General features: G+C 42.9%; 1 protein-coding gene across 4 annotated transcripts in view; it reads right to left on the bottom strand.

Annotated features, from left to right (window-relative positions):
- Window positions 1–538: 538 nt before the first annotated feature.
- The window catches only part of ETV6 (ETS variant transcription factor 6), a 140,136-nt gene continuing 123,578 nt past the window's right edge, over window positions 539–17,096 (bottom strand). For all 4 annotated transcript variants that reach the window (XM_037388239.1, XM_037388241.1, XM_037388240.1 and 1 more), the window contains 3 exons: window positions 7,589–7,731; window positions 4,728–4,828; window positions 539–1,370 (listed from right to left, as the gene is read on the bottom strand). In XM_037388239.1, the coding sequence (XP_037244136.1) occupies window positions 1,265–1,370; window positions 4,728–4,828; window positions 7,589–7,731 (350 nt within the window). In that variant the 3' untranslated portion in view covers window positions 539–1,264. The remainder of the gene's footprint in view (window positions 1,371–4,727; window positions 4,829–7,588; window positions 7,732–17,096) is intronic.

Below are 17,096 nucleotides of genomic sequence, written 5' to 3'. Positions count from 1 at the left end.
GGGGAAGCTGAGACAAGCTCCCTTGATGGCAGAGCTGTGGAGGGCGGGGAGGGTAGTGGGAGGCATAAAAAAAACAAATCCCAAAACAAAGCCAAAATCAATTACAAGACATAAGTATAGCTATTTGGTCTCTAGTTCTCTACCATCAGTTTTCAGATTGGTGACTCATCTACCTCTCCAGCAGCACAAAATGATCCTGGAGAGGTTTCTGAGTAACACAAACCATGTGATCGGTCCTTTTACTTTCTCCCTACAATGTAAGGATCAGCCCTTCACCTTTCACCCCAAAACTGCTAGCAGGTATAAGAAACACTCCTCCCTTTTGTAATTACAGATGCTTCAGCCTTTGCCTTTGTATAGAAAGCTTCGAGCTGAAATTCTGCGTTGTGGATATATTGTGGGGGTTACATATATATACATATATATATGAAATGTTTATATATATACACATATATATATGTACTTGTCTCCGCCCTCCCTCCCCCTGCTCCATTCTATCACTTCTTTGCTAGAGGGAGGGAAAACGTCAACATCAGTCTATTGCAGAGGTTTGTCACATTTATTTTTCTCCTCCCCGGAGCACTTAGGTGATTGGTTTTGGTCCATATTCCAGCAGTTAATAGCCACTTGCAGGACTCACAAGCCCGAGCTATGCTGGGATGATATCCCAGCCTACACGTGAAGGGTGACTCCTCTTCATTTGACAGGTATGTGTGGTATTTGGTAGCTTCTGCACATTTCCCAGTGGCAGCACATGTAAATTGATCCGAGCAAACTGGAACCCTTGAGCAAATCCCTTCTGTGTTGCTATTGTTTTATGCAGTGTTATGTCATGAGACTTGCACAGAAAATAAGAGCACTCTATTTCCATAGGAAAGCCTTCCAGAAAAAAAAGCATAATCTGATGTCTTGTCCTATGTGAGATAAGGAAAGTCAAACTGCATGTTTATTAGGGAAAAAAAAAAAAAACAACAAAAAAACCCCAAAACTGAAACAAACCGAAAAGAAAGAACTCAAGGGAGACTTTGTAAGAACAGTGAAGTAGTGCATAAGTCCAGGCTTTTTCCTGTTTACTTTTCTGCCAGCACCACTTCTGCCTGTTAAAGTTTGTTTTGTTAAGGTGATTCAGGTCCTGTGTGGTCTTCAAGCTAAGCGGCAACCCCAAGTACTGCTTCTGTGTTGTTGCTTCCCCTCCCAAATTGTGCCAGTCATCCGGGCAAGATGTTTCTCCCATGGACCCACAGAGGTGATGCACCAGCCCCCTTCAGCACTCATCTTCTTGGTATATTTGTTCATCCAGTTCCTGGGATTCAAGGTGCTCGAGGCGGTCTGTTCGGCCACTCATAATCTCATCTGGGGTCTTCATGAACCTGCAAAACAGAGAAACAAGCAGATTTCCCAGTGGTCTCAGCTTTTACCTTTATAAAGATGTTGAGGCCCCTGAGCTCTACAGCTCCAAAAATCATATTTGCTGTATCCTCCCAGTGCCTTAGTACTTCCCAGCTTCTCCCCAGCCTACTGGTTTCTTCCCTCCTCCATACCTTGTAAAGAAACAAAAAAAAAAACCACCCAGGCCTTTACCCCCGCTCCTTGAATGTCTAAATTTGAACCAAACCCCACAGTCTTTTCCAAAGAATGATATATACAATATATCTATATCTCTATAATATAATGATATATTCTTCTCCCTCATGTTGTTTGCTGTTGTCATGTAAGATGACAGTATGCCACAGGTACACTCATTTATGGTGTCTGGTGACAGAAACATTAAAGATCTTTATGGTTAGCTTATTTCAAAGCAAAAGCACTTGCAAGGTGTGGAGAGGCAGAGGGCTACTGGTTTGTGCAGGTGTCTGTGTAGGTGAGCGAAGAGGAGTATGAAACATCAAAGTAAAAAAGAAAAAGCCAAGGACCAAGTCAGAACAAGTTCTGGGAAATGGAAAAAGCCCTGAAAGAAAGTTTTTTGGGCTAGGGAACTGTGAACAAAGACAGTCTCTTCCTGTGTGATTGCAGTAAGCATAATTGTAATGAAGCAGCAACCTCTGCAAATGAATGCCACAGCTCCCAGCACTAATGTCCTGATGCAGTTAAGTCTGCAGGGGGCTAGAAACAGAAACTGCCTCTGAGGAGGCACGGCAGCAGTAGGAAATGGGAAAGGACATCCACCAGCCTGTAGATCAAGTCTGCAGCCTTGATCTTTGCCAGGATGCTTTTGTGTACTACAGCACAGAGATCGCATGGAAAAGCTCTGCTTTCTTTTTGAATTTAATGGCATAGGGAGAGAGTCACATAGGAAGGATGAAATCCTAGTTTAAATACAACTCACTTTCGTAACTCCTAAGTACATCTGGAGAAATTAGGATGAAAGATGTTTATGCTGTAAGTGTTACAAAAAATTTCAGTCTTTCATTAACGATGTACTGGCTAACATTGAGCAGTACAAAATGTGTTAATCAGAGGAGCTGATTTTATTTCAGGTTGATGATATGCTCAGTATCCTTGCCCCAGTGAAAACAAAACCAACTGACAGGAGCCTCGTTACTATCACTGACCCAGAAAAATCACTGCTGAAGCTAATGAGCCAGATTTGCCTCCTCTTCTGCCTCTGAGGTTATAAAGCTGAGGGCTTTCCATCTGAAAAATATGAAGTCTCTCAGCAAATGCATAGCACAGTCTGGAGCTAACCTTTTGCCACTCTTTCTAATTTTGGAAATCATGTGCACATATGCATTTAGGGAAAAAAAAAAAGGCTGTGACTCACTGCTGTGTCACTCCCATTTGTATGCTGGAAGAACGCTGCTGATACAAATGGTGTTACAGTGGTGAAAAACTAGCATACAGAAGTGGTGAATCAGTCCCTGGCTACACAGTGAAATCGCATCAAAGCCTACGGGCCAGACTGTGCCCTGATTTAAACCCTGCTTGTCTTGTTGATCTTGCATGAGGATGAAATCAAAACAGAGTGATCCCACTGCCTTCCCTACCTTCTGTCTGCTCCGTTTCCTAAACCATGTGGGAGATGGGCTGATGTGAACCGTACTGCAGTACTTTGGGTATTCTTTCTGGTCTGTGTTTTAAGTCATGTCAAGGAACTCCAAGCATGGGTATTTGTAATAGCATTTGATTAAATTTTAAGAAAACAACCCAGAACTACAAGCTAATGAAGAAACAGTGTCTGTAACCTCATTTGTTGCAGAGGACACTCAGGCAACCTATTAGAAATCCTTCTCTGACTCCATTTTACTTAAAGCTCTGTATAGATATCTGCAGATGACAACTGCCTGCATGTTACTTACAGAGTCACACTTCCTATTATTTCTGTGCTTGCAAGAAAAAGCCAAGAAAGGCATATTAATGGCTTGATTTTTTGCAGCTGTTCTTTTTCTCTTCAGATATAAATAGGTCTAAGAAAACAACATCAATAAGTTTTTATTGGGAATTGTGCAAAAAATGCTTTGTTGTTTTTTCCCAGTTTCCGAAGGAAATGAGGTTTATATGCTCATGTTTTATGCTCCCTAGTGACCTCTGAATCTGTTGGTCAATTTTAGGCAAGTCTGACAGAGGAATTGAGGTCTCCAAGGGTATCAGGTTTCTACAGTTTTGAAAAAATAGGCAGCCTGGTTGAGAAGAGATGGATTCCTCTTTTGTTTGTGCCCCCCCTGAAAAAGAGGCTCCAAGATAAGTACATTCACTGTTCAGCATCACAGAATTCCCCCAGGAAAGCATGGTCTTCCCACAAGGCCATAGCAACTGAGGTTCCCTTGGTACTGCTGCTCATGGAGCAACCTTATTTTAACTTTCAAAAAATTTTAAAAAAAATCTAAAATCATGCAGTTGATTTTGCCTGTAATTCCTTCTTCCCTTCACTTTCCTTCCCCCATCTAAGTCTCCTTCTAAGAGCTGACATAAACAAGACATTCCACAGAAACCTTTTCAGCTGTAGATAGTTTGAGTGCTAATGCAGTTCTGTTAGCTATTTAAGAAAACAAACTCCAAGGCTGCCTTCCTATTGATATCACTTCCAAGCACATTACTAGGTCCAGACCACTGACATCAAAGCAATCTTTGGTCTGAGTCCAGTGCTCTGTGGGTCAAACGTATGCACTAGGATTTGCTGGTCTTGTCTGAAGAGAGCTGGAGTGCTCTTGCTCTCTACCAGCCACACTCAAGTTTGTGGAAGTAACTCCTTGCTGTAACACTGTTTCAGGCACTATTTCCTAAATTCTTGGTTGTATCATCCAATGTGATGTGTTAGGTTTTACGAACAGGTCTTCCAGGTCCTTCTCTCCCTTGAAAGCAGCACCGCTGAAGACGTGGTTATCAGCACTTCTCTTTCGTGATGCTGATGCACTTGAGGAAATGCCTGATCCCTGCTTAGCTTTCACTGGCAGCTCTGTTTGTGAAGTCAGCTTGGAGTGGGTTTTCCAGCAGTTTGGGTAAGATCATGAATCATCTGTCTAAGGTCTTAAACAACGGCGCAGCCTGCTTCAAAGGAGTGAAAAGACTTCTATTGACTCCACTGATCATTGAAACGCCACTATTTTCGTAAATTGGTGCAGTTGCCTTGATAGCTAGGAAGCGCTGGTGTAGACAGCTTTTGCAAATGTATGCCCATTGTCACCTGTATTATAGCTGTGGCAATGAAGTATCCCACACACAATTCCATCCTCCATCTTCGAAAACTAATTGTCTGTAGAAAGGAATGGCAAAGAAAAGAAAAAAATTACCTGAACAAAAGCCTTTGTCCTGGCTCCTTCCGGATAATATTTAGTTTGTAGTAGTGGCGTAGGGCTCTGGACATTTTCTCATAAGTCATATTTGTTCTGTTCTGTTTTTTTCAAAAGAAAAAGGAAAAATGTGGTGACATGATTCATTAAAACCTTCCTAAGCCCCCAAAGGAGTTGCAGAACTATCACAGCCAGCTAAAGTAACCAAATCTGTTCAAGAAATTAGATGTTCCAGTCTAATGCTGTTTGCAGGCCCATCCTGCCCCTCCAGCCCTCATCACCAAATTTTTATGGGTCTCCATTCAGGGCAATTTAAGCAAGAAAGTTTAACAAAAATTCCAAGTGAGATTTTTCTACAGTTTCTTGGATCACAGATAACAAAGGCTTCATCGACCACAAGAGGAGACATTAGATGGAGATTCTCATGCCAAGTGGGATGTGACAGACCTGTTCTTACTGAAACCACCTTTTGCAAAAGCCTAAGAAGAGTGGCTAATAGGCTGAATCTGTCAGAAATCCTTACTAAGAACACTGTTCCTCTGGGATTCCCCTCCACTAACTAGTTAATGCTTACAATGCACTGTGGTGATTGAGTGCCTGTTTCTCCTCTTGTTATACAAGTGTAAATCAAGAAGCCCATTAGGTTGTACTTCTGCTTCTATGACAGAGCCTCCCCTTCATTTTGGGAGCTGCAGACCCTAAAGGCCATAGCCAGAGTACTGCAATGTGACTGACATGGCTCTGCTGAAGCTGAGTGTCACAAGGCAGAAGTGATGTGCGCGGGCAGAGCTGTATGTGGGCAGCCCCCACAGTACTGGCTTGGGTTAGCAGCATCAGTCCCTTAGGCTACATCTACATGAAGAGCATTTTGCTGGTACAAGGAGCACTGGTTTACTATCCTGGCAAAAAAACTCCCCGCAGAAAGACAACTATACTGGCAAAGCCATGCCTGCACGAGCATAAAGCAGCCGCTTTGCCATGGGCAAAACGCGCCAAACCAGCAGAGGCACGCTTTTGCTCTGCGAGCCTCCATGTCAGGAGTTTGGCTTGGCACAGCTCTGGCAGTCCAAGATCTGGCAGAAGGCTGTAGTGTTGACCTGACTTTATTAAATGAGACCAATTCACCTGTCTAAAATGCTCTCTAAGAGCAGACCTCCTCTGCTTGCCCACCACAGGTCTGCTGAGGGAGGGTACATAAAAGGTCTTCTGTGACAATTAAACACTAATGATGTTTTTCCTGCAAAATCTAGACTCCACTCATTGGGAAGCCCCCTGAAATACCATGTGTGCTTTTTCCCTTTCTTATATGCTAAAAGGCCACTGTGTTTCCCAAGTGGCTAGTGGTCTGAAGTAGCTTCAGTTTTAGAATAGCTTGGAGGTTGGGTAATGGCAGAACTCTCCACTCCCAGTGTTGCAGCCCAAGATCTCTAGGACAGATGTTCTTGTAAGCAATGACTCCTATGAGAAAATCTTGAACTTATCAAGAGTATAGGTTATGTATACTCATATACAGAACCACAGAACAGCTGAGGCTGGAAGTCACCTCTGGAGATCACCTAGTCCAGCCCCTCTGCTCAAAGCAGGGTCAACCAGAGACACCTGCTCAGGACTGTCCAGTTCAGTTTTGAACATCTCCAAGAATGAAGGCTCCTCTGGGCAACGTGCTCCACTGTCTGACCATCTTCCTAGTATAACCGTCCCACACCTGGGGTCTCATGAAACATAACAAGGGGCAATGTAAAGCCCCACATTTTCCCAGGTCACTCCTCTCCAGGCAGACTTCTTTACCTTGCCCCTTATTAAGTTTCATGAAATTTGTGTTAGGTCATTTTTCATGTCCACATCCCTCTGGATGGCAGCACAACCCTCTGGTGTATCAGTACCAGAGGGTGTATCAGCACCTCACAGTTTTGTATTGTCTGAGAACTTGCTGAGGGTGTGCTCTGTCCCATCATCCAGTTCGTTAATGAACGTGTTACAGTATTGGCCCCAAATTCAATCCCTGGGGTAACATCACTAGTGACTGGATTTCGTGCCATTGATCACAATCTTTTCAGCCCAGCAATTCACCCAGTTTTCAGTCTACCTCACTATATTCTTGTCTAGATCATACTTAATTAGTTTGTCTGTGAGGATATTATGGGATACAGTCTCAAAAGCCTTTCTAATATCAAGATAAACATCCATTGTTCTCCCTGCATCCACTGAGCTCATAATTTCATAGTAGACAGGTATGTTGGTGGTCAAGCATGGTCTCCATTCTGCAAATCCATGCTGGCTACCCATATATTCGTATGAATATACTCATATAGATCTATCTATACCTAACTCAGCCCCAAACTGCAAAAATCAGTAACTGCTTTGCAGAGAACAAAGCAGAATTACCCCCTTAAAAGGAAATACATAATCCTGCAGCATTTGGTGTCCGTCACAGGGCAGGTGTGAAATCTGAATGCTGGTGCAGATAGAACACAGACAGATAGCTCCTGCCAAGGTGTAGTATACAGCTTCTTGTAGACCACATCTAACCAGAACATCCTTACTATCAGGTTTCGGGAAGAAATGAGATGCCTTGAGAGAGAAGGACCACTAATTCTTGCACTCCCTATAATTTTATAATGAAATGCACTTATAACTCAATGCCTTTAAACCAAACCAACAGGTTTTCTATATGAAAGGTAGGGTTTAGTGCTTGAGGCTGGATGCTTTATATTTCTAATATGCGTAGAATGAAAGATTACAACTTTCCAGCAACAGTTTATATGCACACACTTTCTTCCTTTTCATTCTGTTTATAAGTGAATCCTGTGATGTTACAAGAGGTGAAGCGCCGCAGGAGGAAAAGTGCATTGCTTCCTTACCTTGTGGTTTCCCCACAGCCGGGCCAGCCCGTTGGGATCCACTATCCGGAATATTTTGGATTCCTTATCTTCCCATCGGATGAAATTTTCGTACCGGCTGTCAGAAAGCAGCTGATAAACATAATCCCAAAGCAACCTACAGTCTGTGAAGAGAAAGGCAAGAAAACATTGACTTTTTTCCTTGAGATTAATGCTGGAAACTTTAGTGTGGATGTGTAGTGAAAGGACAGTTGGGATCAGGGCTGAAACAGCTGCTGCAATCTGAAATGCAAATGGCTTGGTTGGTATCGACAAATGTTTGCAAAACATACTGGAATATACATTAGAAGGAAGCCTCTTCTAATGCATCCTAGTCCTTCTGACACTGACTGAGCGACTTGATCACATTAAAAGCTGCATGAGATGACCTGCTGATTTTAGTTGTGTGTTTATTGTTGTACTGATGCACATAAAACTACCGCTGTTGGCCCTACTGCTGGTGCTGGCTGTTTCAGTGGGGAAATCAAGAATCCTGCAACCTGCTCTCCCTGCTTGAGGCTACCTCTTTCTGTGCAAACATGAGGGGTCTAAAGCATGGGCAATATTACAGCTTTCCTTTGTATGCTCCCTGTGATATAAAACTGACACCTTCTACCATTTTTGAATTTGCTTTTTGTTTTACTTTTCAAAGTTCCTGAAAAAAAACCCCAAGTATGATAATTACTTGAGTGCTATTGAGAGGTTAAATACTTTCTATTTGGATAATTGAATTCAAATTTCCTCTTGGCAAACACTCCTTAGGTCGCTAATTAAAGGTCTAACAGATACTTAGGTTTTAGTTTAGTGTTTTTCAGTTTCATGGCTGTCTCTTGAGACCTACCAAGCCAAGAGCTGAGCTATTCCTGCTTCCTGCTTGCAGTGTGTGTGTGCGCAGCACAGCATAGTAACTGGCAACTATGAAATACAGAAAGCGAACTGCACAGAGTTAGGGGCTCTGCTGCTGTCAGAAACAACAGGATTTTTATAGCTCAACTGTCCAGATCCCTAAGATGGCCGTATGGTTGCATTTCACTTTGAAAGCAAAACCAGTCTCTGAGAGATGGCTTGTTAGAGTGGCTAAAGGGCAGGCAACCAAAGACCTCTAGCTAGGTGCTAAAATGGTTCTTGTCAGCCTGTCTTTCTATTCCTGTCTGTTTGGGGTTGGTATGTGTTACAGTGGTGATGATGACATGTTTGGTATGATAATATAAAATGCTTTTTGAAAAGGGAAATGAATAACACATTTAATGAGCACACCTGAAATGATTAGTGATATTAACAGTATTGATGGTATTTCCCATTTTCGAACTGTAAAGAGTATCTCTGGAACATGTACTGTCTCGAAAGCCAGAGCTTAGTCTGCCAGTGCCCTTACTACAGACTCTCCCTACCACCTACGGAGAACAAGGCAATGCGTTTTGAAGGGATGACATCTGGCAAAAATTGCAGGTTTCCGTTCTAGCTGAAACCTTCCCCAATGGTCACCTTGATAATGGTCACCATGACATCTACAAAAGGAGGAATGTGAAAGGAAAGTGGCAGATTTGTTGGCTGGAAAAAAATTATGTACATCAACATTTTTCACACAAAAATGTCCATTCCCATTTCATTTTTTTTCTGGGTTTAACTTTAAAAAAGGAAACCAATTTCCATTTTTTTTCATTCCTGGATACAAATCTTGTTCAGTGATAGCTTCCTCCCTCTCACCCAGAAGAAGGTACCTGCAGCTGGGACAAAGACAGAAAATAATTCTCCTCTGCATGCATTTGCCAATGGCCAGCCTATACGGACGGGCCCCTTCTTGGCACACAGATGCAGAGACGTCTTCCTTTCCCTTTTCCCCTCACCCAGCCACTAACTCCACGGCTATGGATACCAAGCAGGTAGCTGGCTGCAATTAAACACTGCAATGCCAAACACTGCTGTGGCTAACCTCTTTTGCAGCTCCAGGCACAAGTGACTTCCCCTGGACTACACGGGAGGTCTGTAGAAGAGCATCAAATTGGAAGTCTCAGGCTACTGCTTTAATTTCTGTTGTATATCCTCTCACAAATAAACAAACCCCAGTTCTTCCATCGCCTTTCCATCAATAATTTTGCACACACACACACACACTTAAGTCTTTTAGACACGCACATATTAGTAAAAACCTTCTTTTAGAGATTTTGTTTATAAGGAACAAGGGAAGGGAAATTATATTGCTCTGTTGGTTTGGGCCTTTTAATAATGCGGGAGGTGCTTAGAGAACAGGGTAGTAAGGGCCCATGTAAGTGGTTCCTTGACACACGTGCAATTCATTCCAGAACTCTTCCAATGAAAGGCTGTATAGAAAATGCTTCTTTAGTGCAAGAAGCTCAATTAAAAAAAACACAACAAAACAAACAAGAAACAAACAAAAACTTTAACTGTCTTTTTTTTTGATTTTTTCATTCAATTCCTCTAGCTCTGACTCCCCAAGAAATATTTTACCAATTGATCAGAGTTGGTAATTCTGCTGTGTTCCAAAAACTACCATTTTTTTCCATCATCCTGTGTAACCTGTGATAACTTTAACAAAACCTGCATAGTCTAGGTCAATGGTTCATGCTGAATTCACTGTTTCAGAAGGGCTTTTCCCAAAGATCTCCATGCTTTGTTTACATGCAGTCCTTCATTAATATCACTGTAAAGGTGATGTGATTCCCTAGGTCAGCAGGGAATCATTTACCACAGCCATCAGTGGGCAGTACAGGGCTAAACACCTGTGGTGGGCTCAGGCTGGCTCCACCTCACCTGCAAAAAAGGTCTGTCTTGGTGGGAGCAGTTTCAAATAAGAAAGCATGCACTTGGCTGAAATTCATCAAGAAAAAAGTGACACTTTTTGGCCAAGGCAGGAATTTATTAGAAACCTGAGGGAAGAGAGGAAGGATGTGTGGATCTGTTGTTGAACCAGCGCTTTGACTGTGCTTGAAGCTTGCTGAGGTGGTTGGTTGGTGTCTGGCCCCACTGGAAGAGTGCTGCAGGGATCTGGCATCCCAGTGTCAGTCACTTGGTTTTGCTTGTGCCACTACTGCTAGTCCTGGCAGGAGTGGCTCTCCTCGGGGTCAGCTGGAGGGATGGCGCTCCCGCAGAGGCAAGTCAATGTCAGGCTCTGTCATATTCTGGAATGTGGCAGCCTGAGGCAGACACCCTCTGATTATAGTAACTTACAGCTAATATTTACAATTCTGCAGAGGTAAGATTTACCCTACACTTTACTTTCACCTCAAAATTTGCAGCATGCAATGTTATTTTTAGTGAGTAGTACACTGCTGTAACTATGCTCTAGAAGATTTCCAAGTGTATAAATGCAACTCTTACTGATGGGGATGGTAGACCCCTAATATCCTTTCTACAGCGGCCCCTGGAAGAGTTTCAAGGAGCTAATGGCTCCTTGACAGCTGACTGGAATTGCACATGCAATGTCATCATACTGTGCCAGGGCTGCACATTTACCTCAGTGTGGACAGCAAGTAAATGCTGGTTGAACCGAATGGCTTTAGTTATTTTCAATTGGCTGTCATTACCTCCCCCACACACACTGTGCCCCCCTCCTTCACACACACAAAAAAGAAAGCACACAAAATTCAGCCCAAGATGTCTGGGTGGCAAATTATTGGACTAACAACAGAGCTTCAGACTTTGAGAAGAGGTAGGATTCAAGTCCTGATTTGGTTTTTGTTGTTCACCTCAGTTTTAGACGGGTTTCAGGCTAAGCTTGAACATAAATACTGCTCAAATGAGGAGAACTCAGATCTGCATCTTGAGATCTTCTCAAGAAAAGTCCTAAGTGATCAAGGGCCCCATCCCATGTTCTAAACTGACTGAGCTGCTCAGACTTGCAGAGGTATTTACTAGGCTGGTGGAATTTGCAAAAAAAACCCCAACCACCCAAGTATCTTAGACCTCTGCTTCAACAAGAAAGTTGAATATTCTTGAAAATTCTGCTTGGCTCCTACAACCACTTAAAAACTCGTCCCTAAAAGCTACAGTTGTCGATCAGCAAGTTCAGATACATGACTGACTTGCAATAATGTAACAAGATGGCATGCATCAACGCAATTGTAGCAACTGTGTCTCAAGCCACTGCAAGCAGGAAATCAAAAGCATTACCTTTAAAAACCAGTAGAAAAGACTCATGCTCACTGCATTTCTTTTCACCTCTGCTGAGCGTGCACACTGTTAGTTATCATGGACCAGCTGATACTTAGCAGCACAATTTAGTTAAATGTACGAGCTCTGTTTGCAGAGTATCTAAATCAGTTTGCCTTCTTTCAAGTTTCACACGGGAGACCTCCAGGAACTTGGGCACTTAGGCATTTTTTTTTGTTTTAACCATAAACAAATTACACCCTGGGCATCTTTCTCCATGGACTGCATGGTGAAAAAACACGAGGTTCTGGAGGGTTGTCCCTGACTGACAGAGGAGCAGCAACTAAATAATCTACCATTATTAGGCCAGTAGAGACCATCTTTAACAGGACAACAGAGAATATAGGTCAGACACTACTTGATAACTCGGTGTCATGAATTTGGAGTATAGTAGAGCTCATTTGCAGGATATTGCAAGCCTATGAAACTGGTGAAAACCCAAGAAGAGGCAATGCTAGAAAATGCTATTAAAAGAAGCTTCTCCACTGTGAAAAGAGGCACCTCCACAGAAGGCTGATGAGGACAATACAGGAAGTTGCATCCTCCAGGAAGGTCAAAACTGTTGCATGTATTTTCACGAAGGATGGAGGAACGCAGACAACTTGTACGTGAATGGTTGTTTTCTAAGTGTAAATCACTTGTTTGAGGGAAATCTTCTCCATGAAGACTAAATCACTTCCTTGGCTGTCAGAAGGCCTCCAAAGGAGCAGTCACATGGGGGGACTCTCTACAGGGCGTGTTGGGTAGTGAGTGACGGCAAGAAAGCACATGGATGTTGCTGAGGCCAAGCAAGTTTGTAAGTGTGGGAGATTCAACAGGGGAGTTGAGTCAGGGCTGGTACCTAAATTGTTTGGGCATGCTGCAATTTCCTGCCTTTTGGCTAAAATAAGCTTACTTAGAAAACAACTATGTCTCCATAGCACAAGGAAACATCATTTCCCCCTAACACACACACGTACTTTTTTTTTAAAGTGAACTCAGATGGTTGGACTTTGTACAGTCTGAAGGTAAAGGGACTTAGCTATGGAGAGAGCTGGGACTGAGAGGCTTTAAGGAGATGTGGTATCAAACAACCTAGTCCAAGAGGGAAGGTGGTGAATGGCTCCCAGCAATGTGGAAGGGCTCCTAAAAGCTGGCCTTTCCATATGCCACCATTTTTTCAGCTGTACTACTGGACAAGACTGAACTACATAATTAGCTGGGAATTAGGGCAAACCGTACCTTCGAATGGAATGGCATGGCTACAAATTTCTTCCTCCAGTTAATGTTTCTAAAGGGATTTTTATAGTTATGCACAACGTAGTCATAAGGTGTACAGTACTTAGCTGGCTCTCAAAATGTCCCCCACAAGCACTGCCCTACATGTGCAAGAGGCAGCAGTTTCACATTCCTGCTAATAACATCCATGTACTGAACAGCCCCAAGGCTGGCAGGGCTAGAGTAAAGCCTTGGGTGTTGCCACCCCACTCAGTCTCCTGGCTACCACTTGGCTGCCAGGGTTGACACTAGGCATGAAAGAAACAGGCAGCTGCACAGCTCTGGAGAGGGTGGGGGAGAGGGGACAGAGCAGTTGGGGTCTGAGGAGTAGGAAGAAATCTCTCCCATAAACACCAGCTGCTGGCTTTAAACTCCACTGATCGCAGTAAGCTTGTGTCTTTGCTCTAGTTTTAACCTCACCTTTCACATGGCAGCAAGTGCCCAAACCTCAGCCACTCCTCCTTGGCATGGTAAACCAATTTCTCCTCTCTGGCTGAAAAGCTCTGTTTACTGCCCACACTGACAGCACTGCTTTGGTAATGTTAAAAAAAAGGGGAGCCTGTAATATTGTGACAGTCATATAGACACTGTATGACTGGAAGCATGTATTATAGATTCTTCATTTCAAATACCATTTAGGACAATAGGCACAGTCTTCTGAATATACATGTAAAGAACACTGGCATATAAATACTTCCTAATGACTATATGATAGTAATACACACATCCCTTAGAATTTATATACCATCTCAGAATGATCTATGAATTTAATGTTATGGATCTTAGGTTTCTTGTATTTTGACACTTGTCCAGCCATTATGAATGACTTCTCTAGTATCGTTTGGCCACGGTGGTCTTGATGTTGCACTAGTGGGAGGTCTTGTATCTGCTTCCTTACACTCAATAATGCTGTTAACAGTACAGGCTTATACATGCTAATGACATCTTTTGTTCAGGATATAACATTCCCCTGCACTGCAATATTTCCTAAAGCACACACTGCACCTCAGACCCCTGTTGTTTCAGTGAGGCCCACGGCGCAGAAGCAGAGCTGGCTCTCTTCATGTATCAAACACCAAAATGCTGTCTTAACCACAGAAACGTTTTGCGAGACCCACCCACATCTTGCACTGAAGATCATTATATAAAATGCATTTGGTCTGGCTGATGACTGACTTGGAAGCTAACATGGCTTCACAGAGGAAGAGATCATGCCAAAGTAACGTTGTCACACTCCCTCTGACATCAGCTGAGGCCTTACCCCTTGCTGAGTAGGTTAGCCTAAAATTTCTCCAGCATGATATCATTTGACTTAAATGGTTCTGTGATTTCTACCAGCTGAAGAGTTCTCCCAAGCTTAGGCCCCTTTCTTTTACAAGGTGATTTGTGCTTCAGCTGCATTTGTTCACAGTGAAGCAAGCAATGGCTGTTCACAACTGAGGCTGATGAAGGGAGCTTTTCTAGGAGCCCTCTCTACTCTGGTTTCTGTATTCACACATGAAGTGTGGTTAGAATAGATAATATGGTGATGCTTACGGTATCAAAATGATGAACTGGTAAAATTCAGCTGGCCATAGCTGCTGCAAGAAGAAGGTCCCGATCTCCCTTCCATTGCATCCTCCCTTCATCCTGCCGCTTACGTTGTGCTGGCTCTGTTATATTTCTCCATAAGCCAAATTAAATCACTTAAACAGAAGAACACAAACCACCAGCCAGCTTTCTGCTATTTGAGAGCCAAATCTGTGTAGAGGAAGAGCTAGTGAATGCTAAAGCCATCACAAAGAAGGTGGCAAGACTATACTGGCAGAGCAGGTGAAGACAAGGAGGAAGGAGGGAGAGGCTAGAAGGTCCTGTGGACCTTTAGCCTGCTGTCTGTGATCATTGCCCTTGTTGGAGAAGGTCATTAAGTCTCTAAGAAGACAACACTATTTTGGGGCATCTGGATTTGTTTAAACTGTAGGCAGAACCAAGAAATTACAAAGGTTAATGGCTGTTGTACAGAAAATAAAAAAGACTGGGAGAGAACTCCTAAGTCCTGACTTGGTTTAGACTTGTCAGGGAGATGAGCTCTAATTGCATTTTAACCACATCCTAAACTGTGCAATGGGCAGAACTTTCTGGACAAGTCAAATGGACCTTCGGACTATCTAACTTGTGAATGAAGTTCATCAGGCTGGCTGATACTGTAATGTGTTTCAGAAGTATGGTTAGAACTACTCAGTTAACTTGCTGTCATCACACAAATGGACATGGAGGAAAAATAAATCTGGTGCAAAGGAGAGGAAAGACGTTACTGGACCTTATCACATCAGCTCCTGCATTCTTGCTGAAAACCTTTCCCATGGCAAAAAATGAATTGGGAAACCAACAGACAGCACACTGAGAAAGACAGACATGCTACAGTAGAATTACTGCTGTGTTGAGACGCAATCCAGCCTCAGTATCTATCTAATTCCATGACATACTTATTTTAGCAGACAAAACTACAAGAAAAAAGTAACTAAGTCTCACGATTAAGGAGTTAAATGGCTCTGAGGACTGTGGGAGCACTGATCCTGAGATGGAGCAGTCCTGCTCATCCCTCTATGGTAATCCACATCCAGGTTACTGAGAGAAAAGAGATTTCTTTCCATGAATGTTGGCTGCTGTTGGAAGCAGGATGGTAAGCTGAATGTTTCTTGTGGAGAAACCTTTTGACAGACAACTATTTGTTCAGCTCAGCAAATTCAGGCTGGGCCTGAGTAAAAAGGTTGCCCGATCACATTATACAACAGTTGTATGTTGCTTCTTTCTTGTACACAAACACCAGTGGGAGATCAGGCAGAAGGACAGCAGAAACCTGAGACTGTCACGCTGTAAACAGTTGTTCTGTGAGGTTGTAGAAGTAACACAGCAAGATGAGGCCAAGATCTGTCTTTGGCAATAAAAAGTTGTATAGGGAAGGAGGATCCAAAAGGTTAATATTCCTCATGTGGTTGTAGAAAAGAGCACTTAAATTACAAAGAATATGTAATGGATGGGCCAGAGACAGTTCGACAGATAAAGACTTTGCAAGCTGAAGTCTGTTCTATTAAAAAATGACTTTTATTTCCTCCTGTCTTGTTCCCCTGCTCCATCCCCCCATCCCCACCAAACGGACTATTTCCGATATTGGTTTCAAGTGTTGTTTTTTTCCTGCTCCACCATAATGGCAGACAGCACTCTTCCATTTATCTTGCTAAAGAAATCTGCCTCTGATCCTCCTGTGGCTTTTCCTCCCCTTTCTTGATCATGAAGGGTAATGACTAGGAAAAGGGAAATAAATTCAACCTCCGCCTGTTCATGTGTGCATCCTACAACCACCTCACAACCATGCAGGCATCAGAAAACTGGCCAAACACTTTAATTATGGGAATTGAAGAATAAAGGATGAAGCTTTATCTTCTGACTTGTACTTCAGAGAACTGGGCAAAAGCAGGAGTGACTTAACTACAGCAAAGGCATTCCCAACAAGAGTAATAATTTTTGACCCCACAAGGTGAGAATCTCCAGAATCTTCTGACATTAGCTCAGTTCACCCTCAGGTTTAGACTTCTAGGGTTTTTTTGAGAGCACAAAATAATTGTCTGTAGCAGACTGCTGCCCAAGAACCTCACTTCTGTGCTCCACCAGAAAGCCTAGAATGCTCTGAGAGGTGTGAGCATGGCTGGAGGATGTGGCTTCTGGTGCGTTCCCAGGAAATTCCCCCTGAAGAGACTTCATAAACCGTAAACTTGTGACTTCTGATAGGTCACCTGCAGGAAACTGAAATGTGACCTCCCCTTCTTGGGGTTAAATCTCCACATTTAGCTATAGCCAAACTCTGTCCTTCCGTTCCCTCAGCCGAGATGGAAAACAGTACTCTTAGCAGTTTAAAGGTAATTTGAATTAACACAAAGTGATGCAAGCTTTTGTATGCCATTTCTAAGTGATTAGCATTAAAGCCAGACTTAAATAGGCCTGTCTCCGAAGAGAGTGATGTGCAGTGTCAACACTGTCGACATTACAGTGTTATTTTCCTCGTTTAACTAAACAGGTTCAAAGT

The sequence above is a fragment of the Falco rusticolus genome, chromosome 5 (assembly GCF_015220075.1).
Source record: "Falco rusticolus isolate bFalRus1 chromosome 5, bFalRus1.pri, whole genome shotgun sequence".
Taxonomy (NCBI): Eukaryota; Metazoa; Chordata; class Aves; order Falconiformes; family Falconidae; genus Falco; species Falco rusticolus.
Note: the sequence above shows the minus strand (reverse complement) of the source record. Positions and strands in the feature narration are given on the sequence as shown.